Raw genomic sequence first — 25,092 nt, 5'->3', positions numbered from 1 at the left:
CTAGGCGAGGGGGGAGGCTCGCCTGAGCGAGCACGTCTCGCCTGAGCGAGACCCCTCAGCCTGAGCGAGATGCTGGGCGAGACAGTGCTGTGATTTGGATGTTTAATGCTTCCCGAGTGATCCATGTTGGTTGAGTATGATTGTATGATGATGAACATGTATGTAATGGAGCATGAAGTATATTTTTTTTTGGCATGATTCATGAATTGCGGATGAATGGGTTGGTATGAGGCTTAGCGTGAGAAAAGAATGTGTGATTTGAAATTAAAGGAACATGATATTGACATGAGACTAGGCCCCAGACTCATTGGGGTGGTGATGATCGGAGGTATGGATTTGAGATGTGATTGATATGAGGATTAATTTCAAGGGTTGATATGAAATTGTAAAGTATGATTTAATATTCTCTTATTGTTGAATTATGAATGTTGGTCCGTGTCAGCGTGTAATTCCTTGGGGCCTCTAGGTGAGACCTCCGGGGTCGCGCTTCAGTGGTCGGGACGTAATTCCATGGCCCCTGCTAGTGGGTGTCCATGGTGGTGCCCCATCTGTATAACTAGGTAAGGATTCAAGGTAAGGTTGCATCCTGACGCTCCGAGGAGTCAGTTAGTCTCACTTAGAGCGGACTGGCTCTTGTGGTGGGAGTAGCAGGAGGCCTGAAACTCATTAAGGGCTAACCTTGTGGTGGGAGAGATTTTGATTCATCATAACACTTGTATTACATAGCTCAGGGATCGAGCAGCTCAGGTTCGAGCAGAGGTATCCACACAAGTGCAAGCATCCGCTGAATCCGACCGAGTTATACGTATCCGGATGAGTCGAGTCGAGTCGTAGTGTATTGAATGAAGAGTCATAATATGTTTGGTTGCCCTGTGGATGAGATGATGAAAGTATATTTGATTGCATGTTGAATATGTTGTTTGGCTCTAGCTTACCCGTTTCGTTACATGTTTGTGTTGTATGTGGCTGTTCTTTCTTGCGATGATCATCGACTTGGTTGATGGGAACAGATGGGCGAGGTTCTCATGGTCAGCAGGGGAACGGTGATCCAGCAGCTTAGCCATTTGGGCTAGATCTCACGCTTCTTTCTGTCATGCTTTCTTTAGGGCTAAGGCCCCTGTACTCGTTATCTTTGGATTGTAAACCCTTAGTTAAATTTGTTATTCTGTTTTTGTTGGCATCGTGGTGTGCCTGGTTTTGTAGGGGTGATGTTATGAACCCCAGGACTGCATAGTTGATTATCTCTGTGTGACGTTTCCTTTAATTTTATGTATTAAATTAAATGGGACGTTACATTTATGGTATCAGAGCAGTTCGTCCTTAGGATGACCTGAGGTTGTGGGTTTGTCGTTCCTTGTAGGCGTAAGTAGTCATGTCTAGTCGAGTTTGTCAGTGAAACCAAAAGTTTAGGAACAGAAAACGCCTTGATAGAGTAATGAGGGTGCACACTCATGACTAGATTAAAGGTTGTTTTCCTTTCTTAATTCTGATGGTTCGGGGAAATACGGGCGACAGACAAAAAGGGGTTCGTTGTCTGTAAGTGATAGATTGTTGCTTGGTATGATCTAGTTTGTCTTGCTGCGCCTCTGTGCTTTGTGTCTAGTGTTTACGGAGATGAGGGAATTGAGATTTAACGTCTTGGACTAATAAACTGGAGAATATGCTAGAGTTCCCAAAATAAAGATACTACAAGTTTTCTAAAGGGAGTTGAATCAAAAGGGTAATAACACTAAGGGGTATCAGTGCATGCAAGTGCCACATCGTTTGAGGAAATCAAGCTGATTCTACACCCCGACGATGGTGAGGTTCCGAGTTATGAAAATGCATACGGTGTTAGATGGAGTGTCATTGAATATAGTCATATGGTCACATCTAGTGCTTCTTGGAGTGGTGTAAGCGGAACAATTGGCAAATCTGAGGTTGCTAAAAGTGGAGGAATTGCTTAGCGACAAGAAAGGTAAGAGAGGAGGAGATTGGGAAGTGCAAAAAGATGGCAAACCTCTAGTGAGGAGCTGAGATGGATAAGGGTTACTGGTCAGTCAGGAAAGATGACGTTCCTAAGTAGGGGAAGGAACGATTGATGGATAGGGAAGAAATGGCATAAGGGATTCATACCAGGATTAATAGTCAGCAGGTAATGATGGGTATTTTCAAATTTGTGAGTGGGATGCTTCAAGGGGAAAATAGTTCCCACGAGTAGGACATCTGACCCTGGGTATAAAGTGAAGGGTTTCACGTACTAGAAGAAGGGACAAGCCTTTAAAGGGTTATTCTCGTATGGAAGGACAACCCAACTGATGTCATAACACAATGATGGGGGAAATAAAGAGGGAAGTTCCGAGTGGTTGGCATGGTGTCTACGATGGATGATGCTAAAGTGGTTAGCACGAATAAATCTCATACAGAGATGTGCCTTACGAAGAGATGCTTGGACTAAGGGCCGATTTTCTTGGGATCGTGTACTCCTTGATGTCGTCGGTATGGTAGATGAGTGATGGTTGTCCTTAAGAAAGGACTCAAGTTGAGACGATGGTTTTGCCAAAATTGCGACCAAGTGGAGACCCGCTCAAAGGTATGGTGTTTTCGGGATAATCAAAGTATTTAAATTTAAATCTGATCTGAATTATGCGATGTTGGGACGTAGTCTCAAGGGTAAATCAGTTGTTTTCTCAATCTCATCCTGATGAGCTGGACAACCCACGAGGTGGTGTTCTTGGATTAAAAAGAGATGATTCAATGGTGGCGTGTGAGGTATGGACCAAGCTAAATAGTGGGGACAAATCTTCACGTGAATCAAAGACATCTGACGAGGGAAAGTGGATGATGGACGAAGAGGATCTCAGTGGAAAAGGGAGTTATAGACGTGTTGTAGGGCAAGTACCAGAGTTTTGACCGTGGTGTGATAAAGTTTCCCTTTGCATTGGTGCCTGAAGAGGAAAACTTGAGACAATAGTCCCAAATGGAATGGTTTCTACAGCGAGTCTGAAATAAATACGGAGGTGGAGGAGATGTCGGAGAAGTAGTGGCTTATACTAAGTATGACCACAAGGATGACAACAAATTTGGTGAACATCAGAGGAAAGGTAGTGGTAGAATAGATTGTTCAAGGGAAAACGTTAGATAAGGGAGAATTGACTTTTCGGACCTATGATTGTATAGAGTGGAAAACATGATGGAGGTAAGGCAATCTCAAACATGTTAGCTGTGTCGTCAAGGTTTAACGGCGAGTATCCAAGTGCGAACAGAGCCTTTAAAATGTGCAAGAAAGGGTATTGACAAAGGATGAAGTGCCTAACAGGACGCATAGTTAGGAAGGGTGGATGCAATGTTGCGAAAATGAGACGCTAAGACTATAAAAAGGGGAGTCCAAAGGATTTTACAAGTTGCATAGAAGTTTTGAAAGAAGGTTTCTCGGTAATGATTGATTCCTTGTCACGGCAGGCATGAAAGGGGCATCATTTCGAGTAAACAAATGAGTGGCTTTTGTGGTGATCAGGGTAGCGCCGCGAGATGATGGCAAGTGATACTTATAAGGGGTAAAAGGTGTGTGGAAAGAACTATCTTACTTATGAACAACAAATGTGTCCTTCTTATGAGTATCAGTTAAGGATGTTCAGTTACCAGTTAAAGTTGGAATTATGAAGTTGCTCAAAGAAAGTTATGCAAGAGAAGTAGGGGATGGTTTGAATTATGATTTCAAGTTAGGGTGCCAACTTGGAAGTGAGGAAGTGAGAGTAGGTGTTTAGCCAGAGAAGGGAATTGAGGATCCTTGATTTGACGAAGTAGGAGTGAGAGTTGGTTGAGAACCATAATTGTTTGGGTTGGGAAGAGAATGTGTGAGGGGATTTCATTAGACTCGTCATCTTACTAGCACTAGTGAGTCTCTCAACAAGGTTGGGAAGAGCCAAATCAAAATATCTTAGTTTGAGGAGTATCGGGGAGTTGCGTGGTGCGAACCAGACTAGAAATTTGAAGTCAATGGAAGTTATGGTTCTGAAGCTTTGTGGAATGTTGCTTATAAGTTAGGGGGGATTAAAGATGAAGATAGGATGCTGATGCGATATGGTGAGAAAGGCAGTTGAAGGTTTAAATGAGAAGAAGATGTAGGAGTCTCAATATACATAAAAGTGGTCAAAAGTGTTGATGGTGTGGCAGTAGGCCAACACTCAAGAGTGATCTAGTCAGTGGAGTGATGCATAAAGGAGTGAACAAGGTGATGTGAAGTGATAACGAGCGTGCCTTGGTTGGAGACTTAAGGTCATCTGAGAAGTTGATAAAAACCTACAAGAGTTAGCGGAGAACATATAGAAAGTGAGTCAGTATGTTAGATACAAGTTAGTGAGGCATGCATGGAGGAGCATTCGGATTTTAAGGTTGGAGGATTTGGAGTGCTTCGAGAGTAGTGACTAATTTAATCTACATAGTTGGACACATATCGCTTAGCACAGAGGCAAAGTTTCCAATGACTATAGGTGTGGGAGTCGTTGTATATGTCGTGTTTGAGTGGTGGTTTCCAGAGGAGATAAGGAGAACATAGCTCCTTCCTATCTCATCGATGAATTTTCGAGGTCGAAAATTTTCTTGTTGGGGAGAATGTAAGACCCCATTTCCTTTTTCCAGCCCTAAAGGTTAGTGGGCTGCCCCTAAGTGGGCCTAAGGGTTGGCCCAGTGTATATATGCCCTTAGGTCTGCCCTAAAACCTAGGGTACCCTACTTTTTCGGAGACCCTTTGCCCTTACCTTGAGCTGCAGCCGCCACCCATCTTCTGCTAGGGTTCCATTGCCGGGAAGTTCCGTTACTCCATGTAAGTACTATGCTAGCCATTCTCGTCTCCATTGTTCTTTCTCGTTTCCTTTCCGTTAGGGCTTCCAAATAACCCATGTCGTGCTCCTGTTTCCCTATCCTTTCAGTTTTTCCATTCGCTCCTTGAGCTGTTGTGCTCGTGTGTTCGGTGTCGAGGGAGTGTCGGAGCGCTTTGCTAGCTTGAATCTCAGGTACGGGAAGTTAGGGTTCTAGCTTCGAGTCCCTTTTTGAACTGTGTATGAGTTTACTGTTGGTTGTACGGTTTGATCCTTTGTTTTGATGCGTGTGAATAGCTTGCATGTGTTGTTTGGCCGGAAAACATGGCGGTACGGCGAAGAACAGTGGCGAGACCTGTTAATCTCACCCAAGCGAGTCCATCTCGCCTAGGCGAGATGAAATAGGGAGCTCGCCTAAGTCTTTTGCGCGAAAAGTCGCCCGGGCGGCTCGCTCAATTTTTGAGCGAGCAGGCAACTCGCCCAAGCGAGAGGGATCTCGCTTAAGCGAGATCCCGTGTTGCCCATGCCCTAGTTTTTGGCGTTCTCGCCTAGGCGAGGGGGGAGGCTCGCCTGAGCGAGCACGTCTCGCCTGAGCGAGACCCCTCAGCCTGAGCGAGATGCTGGGCGAGACAGTGCTGTGATTTGGATGTTTAATGCTTCCCGAGTGATCCATGTTGGTTGAGTATGATTGTATGATGATGAACATGTATGTAATGGAGCATGAAGTATATATTTTTTTGGCATGATTCATGAATTGCGGATGAATGGGTTGGTATGAGGCTTAGCGTGAGAAAAGAATGTGTGGTTTGAAATTAAAGGAACATGATATTGACATGAGACTAGGCCCCAGAGTCATTGGGGTGGTGATGATCGGAGGTATGGATTTGAGATGTGATTGATATGAGGATTAATTTCAAGGGTTGATATGAAATTGTAAAGTATGATTTAATATTCTCTTATTGTTGAATTATGAATGTTGGTCCGTGTCAGCGTGTAATTCCTTGGGGCCTCTAGGTGAGACCTCCGGGGTCGCGCTTCAGTGGTCGGGACGTAATTCCATGGCCCCTGCTAGTGGGTGTCCATGGTGGTGCCCCATCTGTATAACTAGGTAAGGATTCAAGGTAAAGTTGCATCCTGACGCTCCGAGGAGTTAGTTAGTCTCACTTAGAGCGGACTGGCTCTTGTGGTGGGAGTAGCAGGAGGCCTGAAACTCATTAAGGGCTAACCTTGTGGTGGGAGAGATTTTGATTCATCATAACACGTGTATTACATAGCTCAGGGATCGAGCAGCTCAGGTTCGAGCAGAGGTATCCACACAAGTGCAAGCATCCGCTGAATCCGACCGAGTTATACGTATCCGGATGAGTCGAGTCGAGTCGTAGTGTATTGAATGAAGAGTCATAATATGTTTGGTTGCCCTGTGGATGAGATGATGAAAGTATATTTGATTGCATGTTGAATATGTTGTTTGGCTCTAGCTTACCCGTTTCGTTACATGTTTGTGTTGTATGTGGCTGTTCTTTCTTGCGATGATCATCGACTTGGTTGATGGGAGCAGATGGGCGAGGTTCTCATGGTCAGCAGGGGAACAGTGATCCAACAGCTTAGCCATCTGGGCTAGATCTCACGCTTCTTTCTGTCATGCTTTCTTTAGGGCTAAGGCCCCTGTACTCGTTATCTTTGGATTGTAAACCCTTAGTTAAATTTGTTATTCTGTTTTTGTTGGCATCGTGGTGTGCCTGGTTTTGTAGGGGTGATGTTATGAACCCCAGGACTACATAGTTGATTATCTCTGTGTGACGTTTCCTTTAATTTTATGTATTAAATTAAATGGGACGTTACAAAAATGACATGATATAACTTGTTAATGTTAGATTTAATACTTTTTTTGGAATAAAAAAGTTAGAAATTGAATTAGTATCCACTTCTAAAACAATATATATATATATATATATATATATATATATATAACAAATTTTAATGAGATTTAAGAATATTTTTCTTTTTATTTTAGTATAATAGTTACAACATTTTTTTCTTTTGTAAAAGATAAGTGACTTTTTTTATGCAAGTAACAACTATTTTCAATACATGTTAACATTTGTACATATATGGTTAATGAGCTTCAGGTATCGAATATTTTTTCTGAATAAATAAACAAAAATAAGTTGTCATGTCTATATTCTTCCATATCTGCATTTTGTCATGTTTGATCTCTGTCAATTTCCTGCATATATTTGAAGTTTAATGGTTGGTATGAATGGTAACTTAGACAATATATATGCAAGACATAGTGATATGTTAGAGTTGTTTATCAAAATAATTGGTACCATAAAATGTGTTATAATTATTTTAATTATTTTGAAGAAGTGATCATTTTCAATAACTAAATATACTGATAACTAAAATAGAAAATGTAACAATAGAAATTAGTCCTTTAATTATAAAAATATTATTATTGTAATTCTAATAATATTATAATAACAAAAATTATTATAATGAGTCAATAATCCTAAATCCAATAAACACGTTAATACTAATTAATTATAATTAATATTAACATAATGATAATAATTATTAGGGTTAAGTATGTTTTTAGTCCATAAACTTTAACCCAAATTTGGAATTCCTTACTGGTCGAAATTTTGATCAATTTTGGTCTCTAAACTTTAAAAATGAATGAATATAGTCCTTTTAACCCAATTTTGTTAAATTTTTTTTTAAGTTTTGAATGCATTTTTCAGTAAATATTGAGTCGAGAATGTGTCAAACGACGTAAACAACTCCACTATTAACATAAAACGTGTTTAACATGTTAAAAATAAGTCAACGTAATTGGGTTAAAATGACTATATTCCTTCATTTTTAAAGTTTAGGGACCAAAATTTATCAAAGTTTCGACCAGGGACGAATTACAATTTTTGGCCAAAGTGCAGGGACTAAAAACATACTTAACCCATAATTATTACTATTATTAAAAATATTCAAAATTTTAAAATTTTAAAATATGAAGTAAATAAATAAGAAATTAACACATTAAATAAGTATACTTTCTATTGTAATTGAGATCATTTCCATTATTATGTATGTTGACCATTTAAAGGAAGACAGAAGACAAAATGATTTATGCTCAATGCTATTTTTTGGTTAACTAAATAAAAATTTAAAATTGCCAACTTTGTAGTTGTGCAATGCTAAGAGTTATTTTAGGTATACTTTTGAAGGGACACTCTTTGAGGGTTTATCTAGTGAATGTGATGGTGGGACCGCCATTCTAAGAGACACTCATGAAACAAGATACATGCACAAGGTCGTAATGTGCACCCACTTATTAGAATCTAAAATATTGTATGTCTTATTTACTAAAACCCGGTAACAGGGGATGTAGCCCAAGACAATTACGTTTGTGCATTTTCTCAGGTAGAAGTTTATAAACACTAGATATAAGGTTCAAATTTGAAAGGTTTCTTATGGTGAACTACAATATTTTGTTTTTAAAAGATAATATATTTTGTTTTATTTTATTTTTTAAATTATGTGGGAAATTGTTGGAAATACTTAATATAATTTAAAAAATAAATAATTAAAATAAACCTCCTATTGTTATTCATGTTTTCATGGGCTTTTAATTTTATGGATAAATGTTATATATGGTTAACGATTATATTTTTTATTATGACTTAATATTTTATTTAATTAGACTTTTTATGATTGACTCTTAAGTCTCTCACCAGTACCTATAAGTACCCTTTATTTGTATGAGAATAGAGACACCAACAAACACTAGAGGTCATGTAAAAGTGTTTTGTATTCTTCTCTATATTATCTTTTAAGACAATGATGTTCACAAGGTTCAGTGATCATTCGCTGCACTTGATCGATCTGACGGATTAATTGTTGTATCTTGGAAAAGGAGCGCATAATATTGTGTATTGTCATATGTAGTGCAGTGAAGGCATTTTCTCTCTAAGGATAGTGTCATGCGTACTTCAACTCAGGATATTTCTCTTCCTTTCCTTATTTATTTTTTATCTAATATTGTTATAAGAATTGTTGGGTCCGATTAATATTCTTAGATTCATATATATTTATTGGTATCTATGATGCACCGATACTTCAATTTATATCATGTATTTGTGTGCAACATGTATCCGTATCCGATATTTTATGATAGTTTACCGATACTTATCAATAAAGTATCTAATACATAAATCAATAATGTTTTATGATGACAATAATTTATAAATTTTTTATGTTAAAAATGTTTAATACGTTTGATTTAAATTTGGATTTACACAAGAATAATCATATATTTCGCATGTTTTTAAAAAATAAATTGTATATTTTTTAATATGCATATATCACGTATTGTGTCCTATTATTTTCAAAATTAGCGTATCGACGTTGTATCCGATACACGTATTTTATTTGTGCATCATAGCTTGCTATTATTATTGCTTTAATAATAATTATTATATTATTCATATTTTTATTATTATTAGTATTATTTGTTTAATCATTTTTCTAATAGTTTTTAAGATGTAGATGAAGTCATTCTCATGTTACAAAAACCTTTCTTTTTTTTTATGACGAGTCCCTCGGGATTCTTTGATATGACATCTAAGACACTCACCTTCATGCACACACCAAGGGCATCTTCCTAAGGGTGTGTTATTTTAAGCTTATTTACTCTGAGAAGGTGATATGAAGAACGATGATAATAGAGAATAATCGTGTTCGTTTTCGTTGAATACAAAGGAGTGAAAAACATTGATTTGCGAGATACACCAATATTTTGCATCCTGTTGTTTTGAAGATATTTGAGAGAGACCTTCACTATTTTACCAATTTGTCCCTCGTTATTATATTACAAAATATAACATCTCCGCTCCTTCCACTACTCTCATGGCTCAAGGTCTGTATGTTCGTGGTGACACCATATGAATGTTCATATTCTTTGATGTGCCCATCACTCTACTTCCCTTTAATGTTTGATGTTCCATAACACTTCCCTAGCTTTCCACCATTGTTAATGGCCATTCACAAAGATAACAACAGTGACAAAGTGGAACTACAAGTGTGTTATTGAAGAAGTAATGGAACCGAATACATTGTAGTTGGATTTGATTCCAACTTCAAAAGCTTTATTTTATTTAATCGATTCCAATATTTTTGTATCCAATTCCAAAATCATGGGTTATCTTGGTTCATTTACATAGTTCCAATATTCTTGTATCCGATTCCAAAATCTTGACTTTATTATTAAAAATTAAAAATTTAATTTTTCAAATCAAATTTATTATATTTATTTTTTAAAATTAATAAATGTTATTAATAATTTTATTCATGATAAAAAAATTAAAAATTAATTAAAACTTATTTAATTATAATTTTAAATTATTTTTAATATTAAAGACAATTTAGTAATCTAACTTTCTCATCAATTACATTTTATTTTTTATTAGTCACATAAATCAAATTCTTCATAAACTTTTTTAAAATTTATTTTCAAATTCACTCTGGTGTGACTTTCAAATATTTTAAGAAAAATAAGATAAAATTTACCATCAGATCATTTCTTTCAAAAAAAACACATCCTGATTCGTGAAGAAAAAAGCCTACAAGCATCGACCCTCAAGTCCACGGATGACCTCCCCTCACCCTCCTAACTTGCAAACATCACGAAAGCTTTATACATACAGTTTTCTAAACAACACAAGCTTAAATGTGGGGCCTTGGAAAAATGAGAATTATCTATAAAGGGTGAGAAGTGGGAATAAGGTTAAAGGTTATAATCTAACCGGACAATTCAAAATGGAAAATTATATTAAAAAAAATAAAAAAATTAACAAAGTTTGACAATCCTTTATCCTTTTTCAATTAAAGTAAAAAATTAAAAATTAAAAATTAAAAAATAAAAATTAAAACCACATTATTTTATGTAAAAAATAAACTTTAAGTTTGTCAAAATAAATAAATTTGTCAAACTATAATTTTTGATCCAAAATATATTTCAAATTTAAAAACACATTTCGAATTGTTGAATCCGAAAATGATACCTAAATTCCAGATTCACCATTCCCATGTACATCGGGTAATATATTCCGAAGTCGTTAATATTGAACTCAAGTATCATTTTAGTCCGAAAGACGCCAATCAAAAAATCATGCTGAAATGACACCATTCCTTTTTTTTATTTTTTTATTTTTTTTTCAATTAGTGTTGTTTTCTTGCTTGGGTTCCAAACGATCTTTATGATTTTTTCCAAACTTTCCATCCTCCAGCATCAACACCTTCGGAGCTCCATCAACTTCACCATACATTCCCATATACTTCATCTTTATTCTCCATTACAAAAAAGAACACTACCATTCACACACAACAACTAATCAGAACAATACCCAAAGACTAAAAGTGTTTTAAATCCATAGGACATGGACAGGGGTTCTAACTTACATTTATAAAATAACGAATTCTTTGAATATTAGAAATTGTGATGTTTATTGAACTTGTACTATAATTATCTTTATGTTATAAAAGTATCACTTTCATTTTGTAACTTATTATACTGGTTCTCATTTTTAAATATTAAAAAATGTATTAATTAATATTTTTAATTTTATTTAATTACCACTATGTTAATGAAATATATTTATTTTGATTAATATCTTTAAAATAAAATTATTAATATATGATTTAAAACAGGTTCACCTAAATTTATAAAAAAAATTTAAAATAATATTGTAAAATTTATTTAAATGGTTGAATTTTTACATTTCGCATTTGAAAAAGTATGGTCTATTTATGGCTTGGGCAACATATTCTTGTAAACATTTTTTATTTGCCTTATAGATTAATCAATACTTAAAAAAATTTATCCCGCACCACATTTTTGCAAATGTGACTTAAAATAATAAGCAAAACGGAAAAGAATGTGCATTAAAGTAGTTGTAGAAATGTTGTCTATAATTATATTTTAGATCACGGTTTACAAATTTTATGGCCTAAATTAAAAGTTATTGTCTATTAGTATAGTTCATGACCATTTAGATCACAACTATGAGTTTTTTTTTTTTTTTTTTATATGGTTGATTGACTAAAGACATCGATTTTTTTTTTTCACTTTAAGCCATGATTTTTGGGTGTCCAAAATAATTTTAATTGTAGTTTCTACTCTTTAATCAGACTTTGATATCAATTTTAATTTTGTAAGGCAATTACAAAACCAATTATCGTTGCAATACTTGGACTCTTATTTTTTATTATTGAGGGAGAACTTATCACTTTATACATTTTACTTATTTTTATTCAAAACATGATGAAGAAGTTTATTATAAATATAATCGAATTAAGACAACTGGTAATGCAAATACAATCATAAAACCAAATTAAATACAAAAGACAAAATATATATAAAAACAATCTAGAATGTATTAATTAGAATTGAAAACAAAATGTTAATCGGATTAATTTAGTTTTAAAAAAAAAGTCAAAGAGTGGACCCAATTATAGGTAAATTCCTTAGTATCGAATATATAATGTACAATACTTCTCTAAATTTATTACCTTTCTCAAATACCTTCTCCTGCCCTTTTATATTAAGATAAATATTACTTATGAATTTATAAATAAAATTTATGAATTAATATGTATTTTTACTTTAATTTTTTCTTGTTTTTATTTAAAGTGAATGGTTATTGTACTGTCCAAGGAATGATTGACCTCAACATTACTTATTTTCGATTCTGACCTGATAAATATTTGTCATAAAACGACGAGTTTCATTAAATATTTATCATGGAGAATGATATGCTAGGATTTGAATCGAGCAAGAAGTCAAGTCAGCATTTGAGCCAAGCAGAAAGGGAGGGCCAACCTTAACATAGTTACTTTGGAGAGCGACTCAGTAAAGACTTATCATAATGTGTACCATGTTGGCCTAATTCCTAACAAGATTCAAGATCCTTGTCCTTTCAAGAAAGTAGGTAGGTCGTAGGACGAGCTGCCCAAAGAGCAGCTAGGTAGTAGGACGAGCTGCTTCACAAGGATGAGCTGACCTTATAAGTTTAGTCTTTGCCGTAAAGCAGCTAGGTCTTAGGACGAACTGCTCAGAAAGCAGCTAGGTTGTAAGACGAACTGCCTCACAAGGATGAACTGACCTTATAAGCTTAGTCCTTCCTAGAAAGTAGTTAAGTCGTAGGATGAACTACTCTCACAAGTAGAATCTTACTTGAACATACCTCAATCAGGAGCCGAGGCCTCGAGGCCTCGCCACCCGACATAGGAAAAGTTGTTCAACGATCATAGCAGAGTTTAGACTGGGCCCAGAATGTATCTACAAGCTCATACCATGCTACAAAGCAACGAGAAGGTCAACTGAAATCCTAGCCACACGGATAGGTGTAGGATCGTGGGTTGTTGTAATTGCCCAATTCCTGCTTGTTAGGGGAAAATATCTTTTGTATACTTTGTTTCTATGTAAATAGGATGCATACTCCTGTGACAAGGGGAGGACATTTTTCTAGCATAAGTTATTCTCACTAGGGTTAGGGAAAGAAAGACTGAACTTTCTATTGTTTGTCCTGGTAAAGGAGCATTCAAACTTTATTTGTCAGAACAATTGGCACCTCTGTGAGACTCGGTAAAATGAGGTCCTAAACACACTCAACACAGAAAATTCACACAATAAGACAGTCGACGATGGAAGCATCAATAGTCAAGTTGGGAAAGGATAAGAGACAACAAAGGTCTTTCAATTCTCGACGAAGGGCTCGTGATGATGGAGGTAGACATATGGTTAAACAAAAAATGTTTGACGCAAAACAACACATGGTAAACCAAAAATGTCTGACCTAGATCCATCCCTGCTGAACAAAAATGTCTGAAGTCAAGATCCAAATAACTTAGGAAAAGGAAAAACAACACTAAATTACTGTACACAATTGGAAAAAGCAATAAAATTATATTCAGAGAGTTGCAAATTTAAAGACTTAATAAGAAGTTCTGGCTAAAATCTACTTTGTGTATAATTAAAAATGATAATTGTCAGAAATCGGGTGTTGATAATAATGATGTTGAACAATTAATTTTAAGTTTCAAAAATATTAAGCTGTCATAAGAAAAAAAATGGATATAAATTCAATTTTAAGTTTTTGAATTTAAATGTAGCTTTTAAAAATTATAGAACAATATTTTCATAATAAACAACAAACATACTCGTTTTCATTTCTTTAATATGGGAAGTAGACAACTCTAGGTTGCCTATTTCTTCGTTACCTTGTTCATCATGCACTCCCATAAAACTCATAAATCCTATATCACTCTTGTTTGAAAGATTAACAGAAACCTAAATTCTCATTCCATTCACCCCGTTTTGGTTGGTGAGAAGCTTTTATAATGAACATTATGAAGAGTAATTCTTTCACTTTTTTTATCCCATCAGGGGTTTGAAATCTAATTATGCAGGTTTGTTGAAATGCATTCCAGAATATACAAATGTTATCTATTGATTAATACATTATTAATTTTGTTGTTGATATGAGAATTATATAATGGGCACAATTATAGCTAGGATGAGGAGAGGTTGAACAAGCCAAAGTGAAGGTAGATAACTGTAAAAAGGACTAATGGAGATCTTGTAGCTAATAGGGAATGAATTACAAGAAAGATGACCATCAAATACTTATTTGCTAGTTAATTATGCTAATCATGTGGCGTGTAGATTATAAAAGTTTAACTGTTATTTTGATGATGGTTTTATAATCTATAAAGTATAACACAAATGTATTTATTAGGATCGAGATATTTAAAATTGGTCTTTCATCTTTGTAAATTAAGTATTTATATATTCAATTTTGATTTATTGCTTTTCTGTTTTATGAATGGGATGATAAAAATATCCACAAATATCTATAAATAAAATTTATGGAAGATAATTAGTACTTGATAATAGATATTTTTCGATTTACAATTATTTGTCGTCTATACAGTAAGAATTCACTTGAGAAAAAAGAAAAATTCTACTACTAGGATTTTGAAAAATGATACCAATCAAGACGAATACCTGTAAAAAAAAATACTAAAAACATGAAGAGAATGTTCTTAAGAAATTCTTGAGAAATAGTCTAGACACGAGGGTTAGGACAAATACAGAGTTTGATACTTCTCTAATGATAGGGAAAAGAGTTAGTTTATAAGTGTATTTATATGCTGGTTTATATATTTGTTTTTATTAATAATAGTAAAAAGTCACTAAAATACCTTTTCTACAATGTATAAAAAACTTATTCAATATTAGAATATGTGTTATAATTGAGTAAGAACTACAAAAATATTATATTGTAATACAAAAATATTATATTGTAATGTAATAGAGAATTTTTTTGAACATTTTTGAAAGACGGTAGGGTAAAAAGAAATTGAACGACAAGCTTTATGATTAATGAGAAAGCTCAGAAGACTTTTAAGTTCTCCAATTTTTTCTTTTATATGTGTAAAATAGTATATGAGGAAAAGTTTTTTTATACATATTCTTAACATTTCAATATATATATATATATATATATATATATATATATATATATATATATATATTTTAAATCCATCATTGTTTATATGAAATATTTGGAATGATAAAGACACAATATTCTTAAAGATAATTTTTTTTACCCTAATTCAAAACTTTCAAGTTTGAACATAAATTATCTCTAAAAAGATCTTTTAATTCAATATTATATTAAACTTAATTTATAGATATATTCATAAAATAATAATAGTAATAATAGTAGGTTGATAATAATGATATAATAGAAGGTAATAACTAAAAAGATATAATATTAATACTTTTATATAATATTTATTATTGATACAGATATTATCAGTGACAATATAAAATAGTATTATCAAAGATAATATGAGTATTATTTTTTAATGAAACTAAAAATAAAATTTACAATTTTTTCTTTGAAAAAGAATGCAAAAATATTTTAAATTGGAGTACAAATTTGTGCAATTTTTTTCTTTTACGTACTTTTTTAAAATTAGATTTAAAAGTAAAAAAAATGACAATTATTGGTCAATTTCTTTTGGGATTGGAAATAACTTGTCCACTCCTTTTTTTTTTTCATCACTCACAAAAATTGAAGTATTTTGATATGATGTTATTCTTTAAAGCTAAGAGATAGGGTGTGCATGTGAGGGTTAAGAAGAGTTTGAGGGTGAGAGTGCTGTTAAACACGGAAGGCAAGGCATTGCAAAGTGAGGGTGCAGTTAAACATAGAAGACATTGCAAAACGCACGTGCCTTTGACCATATTACGACTTGGAACTTGGAGGTTTGGGAAAGGTCAAACTCTCTCGTCTATCCTTCCCAGCCCTAATCCTTTTTTCTGCTTCCACTTCCCAAGCGGTAGCTACCACTGTACTCATCCACTAACACCAATTCCAAACAATCCTTTCACTTTCAATTCAAATTTCAAGGTTTTGCATTCTTGCTCCTCACTTTCTTTTCCCACTCCACTTTCGCCACTTTGCGATTCTTCATCAATTCCGCGCTTTCAGCTTCCTCCACTGTTGCTTCAACTATTGATTTCAACTTTCATACCCAAGGTTTTGCATTCTCTCCCATAGTAACTTTCATTTATTTTATTTCTCTCCTCATTGTCCCTCTTACTTTTCAATTCTTTATCAATTTCACTCCTCTATTGCTGTGCCAATCGATTTCAAGTAGCCGAACTTTCTTTCCCATATTTGTCAATTTTTATTTTGCTTTATCCTTTCTGTTAAATTAGTTACTCTCTTCTTGACCATGCCACTGATTGTCCTTTAATTGCTAGTGTAACGAATAATTGAATTGTATGCAGTTTCTTGTTAACCTCGAGAATTTTAGTATTTAGGTTTTGACTATTTATTGTCCCTTGCATTCAGTGCTGTGTTTGTGCCTTGCCTTGGTTTATTTTGATTGCTTCAATTGATGTGGAACTGGAATTTAACTTTTGTGTTCATGTTACATTGTGAATTTTGGTCTGAGGAAGTTTAGTTCTATGATGGTTTGTTTGTGATTTCAGTGGTGATAATTTGGTGAGACATCATGCCAGCGGTGCGGTGTTTGATTCCCCAAGACACCGTAGAGCAGAAATTACATATAGAAAGAAAGCTTGGTAGCGTCAAAGCACGCAAGTATTTTGATCTGCTGCAGAGATTTTTGAGTCTTAGAATTAGCAAGAGTGAATTTGATAGGACCTGCATAGCAACTATTGGGAGAGAAAATATCCCTCTTCATAATCATTTGCTCAAGTCAATCCTGAGAAGAGCATGTATCTCCAAGACAATTGGGTTAAGAGAAAGCAAAATAGAAAGTTCTTTGACCGTGAAAACGTCAAATGGGTGTAGCAATCTTCAATTTCTGTGCAAGGACTTCCCACAATCTCCTCGAAAAGGCAGGACTCCAAATTTGCGTGATCGCAGATACAGGGACCGTCCCAGCCCTCTTGGCCCTCATGGAAAGAACAACATTGGATGTGAGGATTCTGCCCCAAAAACTCATGAGCAGCAGAGCATTGTCGATCTACAGTCCCCAGGGAGTAGACTTGCTCTTTCAGTGGAAGATGAGGAGGAAGTTGATCAAGACTCTGAAATTATGAACCTTTACAAAAGAGGTCCTATTGAAGCACCTCTGGGTATTCCTGCTTACAACAGAAGACCGCAAAAGTATTTATCCCAAGGATTATCGCTTGGTACTTTAAGTGATACCTGTCAAAGCATTGGTCAGTTACCAGATACATCTTCTTTAACCAAAAGGTTGGAACAGAAATTGGAAACAGAAGGATGTAAGATTTCGATAGATGCATCCAACTTGTTAAATAATGCACTTGATCTCTATCTCAAAAGATTGATAAAGCCCTGTTTGGATTTAGCTGCTTCAAAATCTGTAAATAAGTTCAGTGCTTCAATCCAACCTGGTTTAAAGGAGCTACCAATGAGAAGGGGTGTGCAAAAGCCATTTGGGTCTGCTTCTGTATCTCTATCTGACTTTAGAACAGCAGTAGAGTTGAATCCTACTCTGCTAGGGAAAGATTGGCCTCTAAATTTAGAGAAGATTTGCCTACGTGAATCAGAGGAATGATCCAAGACAGGTTCAATACTATAAAATTGAATTGCCCTTGAAGTGATGATATTGGAATAGGGTAAGTCTACTCTGAATCTAATATTTGATTTTTCACTCAACATTGCTGACATACTTTAGTGGAAATGTGAGAAGTTTTGATCTGGTGACTACAAGTTGTATAGTTTTCAGTGCTGACAAATTTAGTTTGGGACATTATAACGTGTTAAATTTAAAAATTATTACCACAAGAATAAAGTTTACTGAATAGATGGGATCCCTTTTTGATATAGTTAGGTTATGTCTTCATTGTATCAAGTATTTTTTTTTTGTAAAGCTCATTTTCAATCATTTGATTTCAAACATTTCCTTGTGTTCCAAGTTCTGAATTTAGTTAATGTATGCGTGACTAACTATAGTATTTATGTGTTCATCTGTACAAAGGTCATGCTTGTAGTAAGTTTCAAAAACATGCAAATTGTTCTTCATATGCGCAACTAACAAACTTCCTTCGTATCAGCATACCCTTTCTTTTGCAACACTTAATAAGGTCTCTTTGGCCCAATTACTATAACAAGCATTCTCTACCATAGAATTCGGCCTTGGGAGGCGGCTTCTATTATTATAATAAAACCATAACTTATAATTTTTTTTATTTCTTGTCTTGGAATGTAAAGATATTAATGGTCTTTGTAATATTTCTATTTTCAAGTTTTGATCATAATAGATTTATTAGCCGCATAACGGACGGTTGGTAAGAGTGGTGTGATTGAATTTCATGTCACAAATCCATTAAGCGTGTTTATCTGCTATGCATACAAGATAGGAATTTGCAACCATTCCTTTTGATATAGATTCCAAGTGTTGCTTTGGGTTTTCTGACTATTTTACTTGTATGTTTGTCTGTGATGGTTCAAGGTCTTTAACCTGTGGTTTGCTTTTGATCTGGATTCAATTTGTTGCTTTGGGTTTTCGTACTATTTTACTTTTGTTTGATGGTTAATTGTGGTTTGTTTTTTATCTGGATTCCAAATTGTTGCTTTGGGTTTTCTGACTAGTTTACTTGTGTTTGATAAGGTCTTTAACATGTGGTTCGTCCGTTGCATTTTATTTTTATGATTGCTGCTTGATGATATGGTAAGATATATGTGAAACTGCAATCTCTTTGGGTTTATGGTATATCAGTTTTAAATATCGTCACCATTGTGTTTGAAATTTTGAGGGTTTAGCAATTAGAAGCTAAGTCTATGGTTTATCAAATTAAAATTTTTAATAAATAAATATATTTTATCTAAAAATAAGGTTATAATTAAAATTCACAATACATATATATCATTGACTATTTAAATTTACAATGGGTTGTTAAATTGTGGTATGAGATAAAGGAAGGTAGAGAGTTAAATAGAGAGTTAGTGAAGGTCAAATATCCCAATAAAGGTAAAAGGATGGTAGTTTGAGATAATTGAGAGGTTCTTTTGGCGAGTTGCCTCAACAGAGATTGATGGGTGAAGTTACATCAATAAGAGTAAAGAGAGAAAACAATGTGAATATTTAATGGGAAGGGTGAGGAGAGGCACAATAAGGTTATTTTTGTATATTCTAATGACTATTTTTAAGAGCATATAATGTTCTTGACATATAATTTGTATTTATCAATACATTGTGGCTTGTGATGGAGAACATTCTTTATGTCTATTTCCTAGTTCTTGAACGGGTCCCTTAACAATTTTCCTTACAGCATATTTGCGGATTATGTGAAGTGAGGGATTTACTTTTGACATGACTTCTGAACATATGTATTTTTAGGTCTGTGTAAATGTGTTGGTTATTACTCTCAACGTAGCATCTATATGATCTATGTTGAATAGTCTCAATGAATGTAAATCTGCAAATGGGGCCTGGTAAATTGCTCATATTACTGAACAAATCAGGTATGCAGCTCATTTTCTTGGTGTGTGCGGGGTTGTATTTTATTTCCATGAAATGTGGGGTGATGGAATTGGTTTTGTTTTATATACAGAAAATGTTGGAGTGTGAATGTAAGGATAAGATTGCTCCCATGGTTTTGAAATTGATTGAAATAATAGTTAATACAAATATGTCAGCAAATATTATAGTTTTGTACTGGTATTGTCTCATAAGTTATATTCGGATGGTGATGTTGATTATTTCAAGGGAACAGATGCAGGACAAATTATGCAAGAAAATAAATGAAAATTGGTACTAGACAAATCAACAATTTTGCTTTTCAATGAAACCTATGTGCAGCATATTTGGAGAAGTATGAAGACAACAATTTAACTAATTAAAAAAAAATTATTAGCATTACGCGTATACTTAAACCACTGATAATTTTTATTACATTATTTGATCCAGAAATTTAATACTAGAATAAAATATAAATATAAAAGAAAAGAGGTTCAAGTATTCTAAAATCCATTTATTGAATTGTTTTTCTCTGGGTAACCATTATTTTTATGAACAATTCAAAGTTCATAGTTTTGGAGGACTTTGAATTATTTGGAACATTACAACAAATAAAAACTCAACCTTAGCCTTCTCTTCTTCCTTAAACTCCCTCCCCTGGCATCCAAGCAACTCCCGAATTATTCGCAAACAAATTTATTAACAACAATTAATCTAAATGCCCCTTGCAAGTTAAATTCCCCCATTAAGTTGCAACTTGCTTTCCCCCTAAAACATGTTCTGTTTGCGACTGTGTTGAATTAAAGCACAGAACAATCCGTACGGATTTTGCCATTTCTTGCTGTCTTGACTCCAACACGACCCAGTTTGGTCATAGCAGCAATGAAGTTAGAGTTGAAAACGTTAGCATTTGAAGCAAAGGAATTAACGGTGTTCCTGGACCTTTGGTCAGTGAAGAGGATTTGGTCCGAGGTGAAGAGGCCCTTTCCTTGTTGGAGATTTTGGTAATAAACATTATCGAATCTTCGGGGAGTGGTTGGGTCCATGTTAATGGCAATCCTTGGATCCACGTTCCTTGGGCACATTTGTTGCAATTGGGTTGCGTATTGCTTGTTCAATGATGGGTCCACTGGGGTTTGGCCATTGAAGCTATATATTCTATTCGCGAACTTGCTGCAGTGGGAGAATCCAAGGGTGTGTGCACCTGCAAAAATCACAATTAAGCACGTTGATTGAGGGAGGATAAAGTAAACACGCAAGACTACAAAAACTATTAACTAATCAACACTTTTTTTTCAGATCTCAATCACGTTTCCTTTTCAGCCTCTGCAACTTGCATGCAGCTCACAAGCTCCAACCTCGCTTTTCTATGTTATTTTATTCATGAGTGGTTTCTGATTCACAAATGATTGTGTTTTATTATATTTAATACACCATTATTTATCTTTAAAGACTTGTATGAACTTTTATAGAACAGCATAATAAAAACACCATAAAATCTAGATCAAGGTCGTCATTTTTATGTCATCAATAATGCTTTTAATTGAATGACGACAACTCCATATGTTTATTTAAAACTCTGTGATGAAGACTATTTAAGGATTTTTCACTTTTTACTTATTTAAATCCATTTAAGAATTAACATCAAGGAAAAAAACAATTAAGTCTGAAAAAGCTATTAGGTGATTTGGAACTTATCACGATCTTTTGTAACTTTCACATTACAAACAGTTAAACGTCATTATTTGTTTCTCATAAATTAAAACACATGACTACACACAGAGACGTGTCGTTGGTCCCTTATCAATCACTAAATAGTTTCTCTACTTCAGCTTCCCTTTTTAAAGTTTCATAAACAAAACAATGTAAATGTGAACCATCCCCTTCTTTTACAACATTACCACAGATTTATAGTATCAACGGATATGATGATATGGGATTAAGTTTTTTAATTCGTGAAAATAATAAAATTCAATTAAATATAAAGTATTGATTAACTGCGTAATAAATTTCGCGCTCACCAACCTCATTTGTTTTTTCAACTTTCACATCAACCAAAGGAACTGGTGAGTCATTATCTCTTCATTTGACTAGTAAATACATTCTCAACCACCCTAATAAGGTTTATAAGTTAATGGGACCATTGTAGAAAAGAGTTGCAGGGTGATTACCTGAGAGAGCAATCATATCAGTTTGGGTGAGTCCATTTGCAGCAAAAAGGGAGTTGAGCTGGTTCAAATTGAACGTTGGCTGCGGAAGCCTTCCATTTACATCAGAAGCTCTTGAAACTAACCCATCAAACCGTCCCAATTCAACGGTATACGAAGGTCCACCAGACTGCATTAATTAATGCATAAATTAAAAAAAAAAACACTATAGTTTTATTTTATACCATGTCATCCAATTAAAAGCTAAACTTTGTATTGAAAGTGTAAAATTATTTTATATATGATGAAGAGATTAGAGTGAGTGAAGAAGTAACTAACCAGTACGATAACATCACGGGTAGCCAAGGCCAAAATATCAGCACACGAGACTTTGTTCCTGCACTGAGGGACAGCATCTACTGCAGCTTTTGCTTTGATCACTGTGTCAAATCCATCACCTGCCAGTGAAAGATTGTCTGGGTGATCCTTCTCCGCTTGGTTGTTCCCGGTAGATGCCACCAAAACCGAGGCATCGCAACCCTTTATTATGTAACACCACAAACAACAAAAACATGACTTCAACAACAAATTCTTATCTCAAAAAAACTGTTTTTCAACCTCGGTTTCTTTCACAATGTCAAGATTTTTAGACTTAACGTGACTACAATACTGATCAACCCTGTTGGAAAATTACCCTCTTTTACTAGTTGTTGGGTATATTTTTGAAGAGAATACTATACTGAAGTGAAAGTGTTGTTGGCATTATTTACCTGGACAAAGCAATCGTGAAAGAAGAGACGAAGGGTGGCTGGAACAGTGACAAAGGTTTGCTGGAACTTGGTGTTAACTACTTGTCTAACGATGCTTTCGAGATTGGGGCATACATTAGCATAGTGGTTTGGACTAAGCTGAGCAGAGGTTGGATGTAGATTATAAAGGGACAGTGTTAATGAGAGCGACCACACAAGTATGAGATTAAGCCGACCCATTTACTGTGTTTTGTTTTGCAGAGGAAGATAGACACAAGAGAATTACGAAAGAGGTGCTGAGTAAGGGTGTTTAAGTGGGGATATATAAGAGCAACCAAGTTTAGCTAAGCGTGGGACATGGCTCACGAGGTAGCCAGTTGTCTTGGAATCTTTTCAACACACCAATTTAAAAAAGAAAATTGTATTATTATACTATTGTTTGAACAAACAATAATAGTAGACTCCGAAAGGGACACTGTGTGTGTCTCTGTGGCCGCCTTGTTCCATTCAAATACCTTCTTGCTTCTTTGGTTCCTTTTATCTTTGTCAAATGAAGTGCTTCCAGAAAGGAGCTGGGGAAGGGATTATTTATGTCATGGGAATCCTCAATTCTTAATTTTTTCTAAAAAGTTGTTGTCCCCAACAAAGTTATTTAGAGAACTTTTTATACAGAGAGAGAGAAAGAGAAGGTGAAGGGGCTGCCAAAATATACAGCACGAGAAAGAAAGGTCAAGCTTCCTACTTTCTATGGGCTCACCTTTACAAGTGAATAAAGTTTGCATTTTCTTTTTCTGTTACTTCGACTTCTCCTGATAAAGTATGTATGTACCTAACGTTCTTCAAAAATATGCGTGCGCTCATAGTTTTAACAAATTATCAAGGTTTTTAATTTATTGATTAATGCAAAAATTTTCAGCGTAATATTATTGATATGTGGAGATTAATCTCGTTATTTTGTATGTACTGGCCAAACTTGATTGAACTACACTAGTTATTTAAACTTTACTATGTAACACAACTTTTATAACTCATGAAATCAGGTGCAGCTTTTTGTTTGAAAACTGCATAGGATTTGTTTCTTGTAGAAGGTTATTTGAAAGTGAACAATGATAGACTGAAGTTTTTACAGACTGATGGCCTCCAAAGTGAATTAATAACATACTGATTGCATACTTTTCATATATACTTTTTATATTTTTACATTTATAATTTTATTTAATACTTTAATTGAACAAATTGATGTATATATATATATATATATATATATATATATATATATATATATATATAATTTGACCTTGAAATAGACAGTGGTCGATTCTAACAGCAGGGTAGAAGATTATTTTATGAAGGATTATTGAGCACAAGTTGAGGATAATCCTGGGAACATGTGATGAGACAGAAGACATTCAGCCTTTTCAGTACAAAAACAATGTATGCTTATCGAAGATTGGATCCGTGATTTTTTTTTTCCAGAGTGATGCATGATGAAACTAAAAATATAATAATTTCGTTATGATAATAATATAGTAATCACAATAGTTCTATACAATGTTTATTTTTTCTATTATACTCTCTACATGTGTAAATATATGTTTAATTGTGTGAATTTATTTTCACAATAAACATATATGCTGATGAAACGATATACCTTTAATTACAAAAGTAATGTTTAATATTGAATATATATATATATATATATATATATATATATATATATATATATATATATATATATATGATTACTCTATATGATTACTCCAGGTAAAAAATATTAATTATTTGAAAAAGTTGGCTTTCACTGCCTGTTAGAATGCATAGGCAACAATTAATTGTAACCATTCTTTTATTTCATTGCCTAGCTTCTGTTGTATTAATTTCCTACACTATTTCTGCATTTAATAAATTAAATGTTTGCATGTTTCTGGATAATCACTTCTGCATATGAATTTCCTTAAAAATTTGTCTCTAGTTCATTAAAAGCCTTGAAACAGAGCAGAGTCATGCTTGATTAAGGAAAAAAAAAACTTGCGGTTTAAACGTGGAAAGACTTGTGCAATAATAGTTTGGCGTGAACTTATCCCAGTTGTACTCAAATATATCCTCATAAAAGAGGAAATTTCTTGCACCCATTAAATACCCACCCAAATATTTGTCATTATTTACAAACTGTTAATTTTCTGAATACTTCTTATGTGTTTTTTAATGTAATTTTCTTTTGGGGTGTCTTATCCTCCAACTCTACTTTTATTTTCTTTCTAATTCAGATGCCCTTTTATACCTATAAAGTAATATCAGTAGGACAATTATTAATGGCCAATTGTAGATTGCACACATTTATCACTACAATAGGACAATAATCTAATTTTA

General features: G+C 34.2%; 2 protein-coding genes and 1 long non-coding RNA gene across 3 annotated transcripts; 2 read left to right on the top strand and 1 right to left on the bottom strand.

The window, feature by feature from the left end:
• Window positions 1-16,066: 16,066 nt before the first annotated feature.
• LOC114175610 (uncharacterized) lies at window positions 16,067-18,388 on the top strand. The gene is made up of 2 exons (XM_028060373.2): window positions 16,067-16,405; window positions 16,864-18,388. Exon 2 carries the CDS (start codon window positions 16,887-16,889, stop codon window positions 17,919-17,921), a length of 1,035 nt encoding a protein of 344 aa, XP_027916174.1. The 5' UTR covers window positions 16,067-16,405; window positions 16,864-16,886; the 3' UTR covers window positions 17,922-18,388.
• A 1,937-nt stretch (window positions 18,389-20,325) lies between these two features.
• On the bottom strand, window positions 20,326-23,034 carry LOC114178287 (peroxidase 73-like). The gene is made up of 4 exons (XM_028064108.2): window positions 22,744-23,034; window positions 22,313-22,513; window positions 21,998-22,163; window positions 20,326-21,030 (listed from the first exon to the last, which is right to left on the bottom strand). The coding sequence occupies exons 1-4, from the start codon at window positions 22,960-22,962 to the stop codon at window positions 20,627-20,629; spliced, it is 990 nt and encodes a 329-aa protein (XP_027919909.1). The 5' UTR covers window positions 22,963-23,034; the 3' UTR covers window positions 20,326-20,626.
• A 149-nt stretch (window positions 23,035-23,183) lies between these two features.
• LOC146887937 (uncharacterized) lies at window positions 23,184-24,274 on the top strand. The gene is made up of 2 exons (XR_014993627.1): window positions 23,184-23,450; window positions 24,050-24,274. It is a non-coding gene; the product is annotated as an uncharacterized LOC146887937 (long non-coding RNA).
• Window positions 24,275-25,092: the final 818 nt, after the last annotated feature.

The sequence above is a fragment of the Vigna unguiculata genome, chromosome 3 (assembly GCF_037176805.1).
Source record: "Vigna unguiculata cultivar grain cowpea cultivar isolate G323 ecotype 2 chromosome 3, ASM3717680v1, whole genome shotgun sequence".
Lineage (NCBI taxonomy): Eukaryota > Viridiplantae > Streptophyta > Magnoliopsida > Fabales > Fabaceae > Vigna > Vigna unguiculata.
The sequence above is the reverse complement of the archived record's forward strand: the minus strand, read 5'-3'. Positions and strand labels throughout refer to the sequence as shown.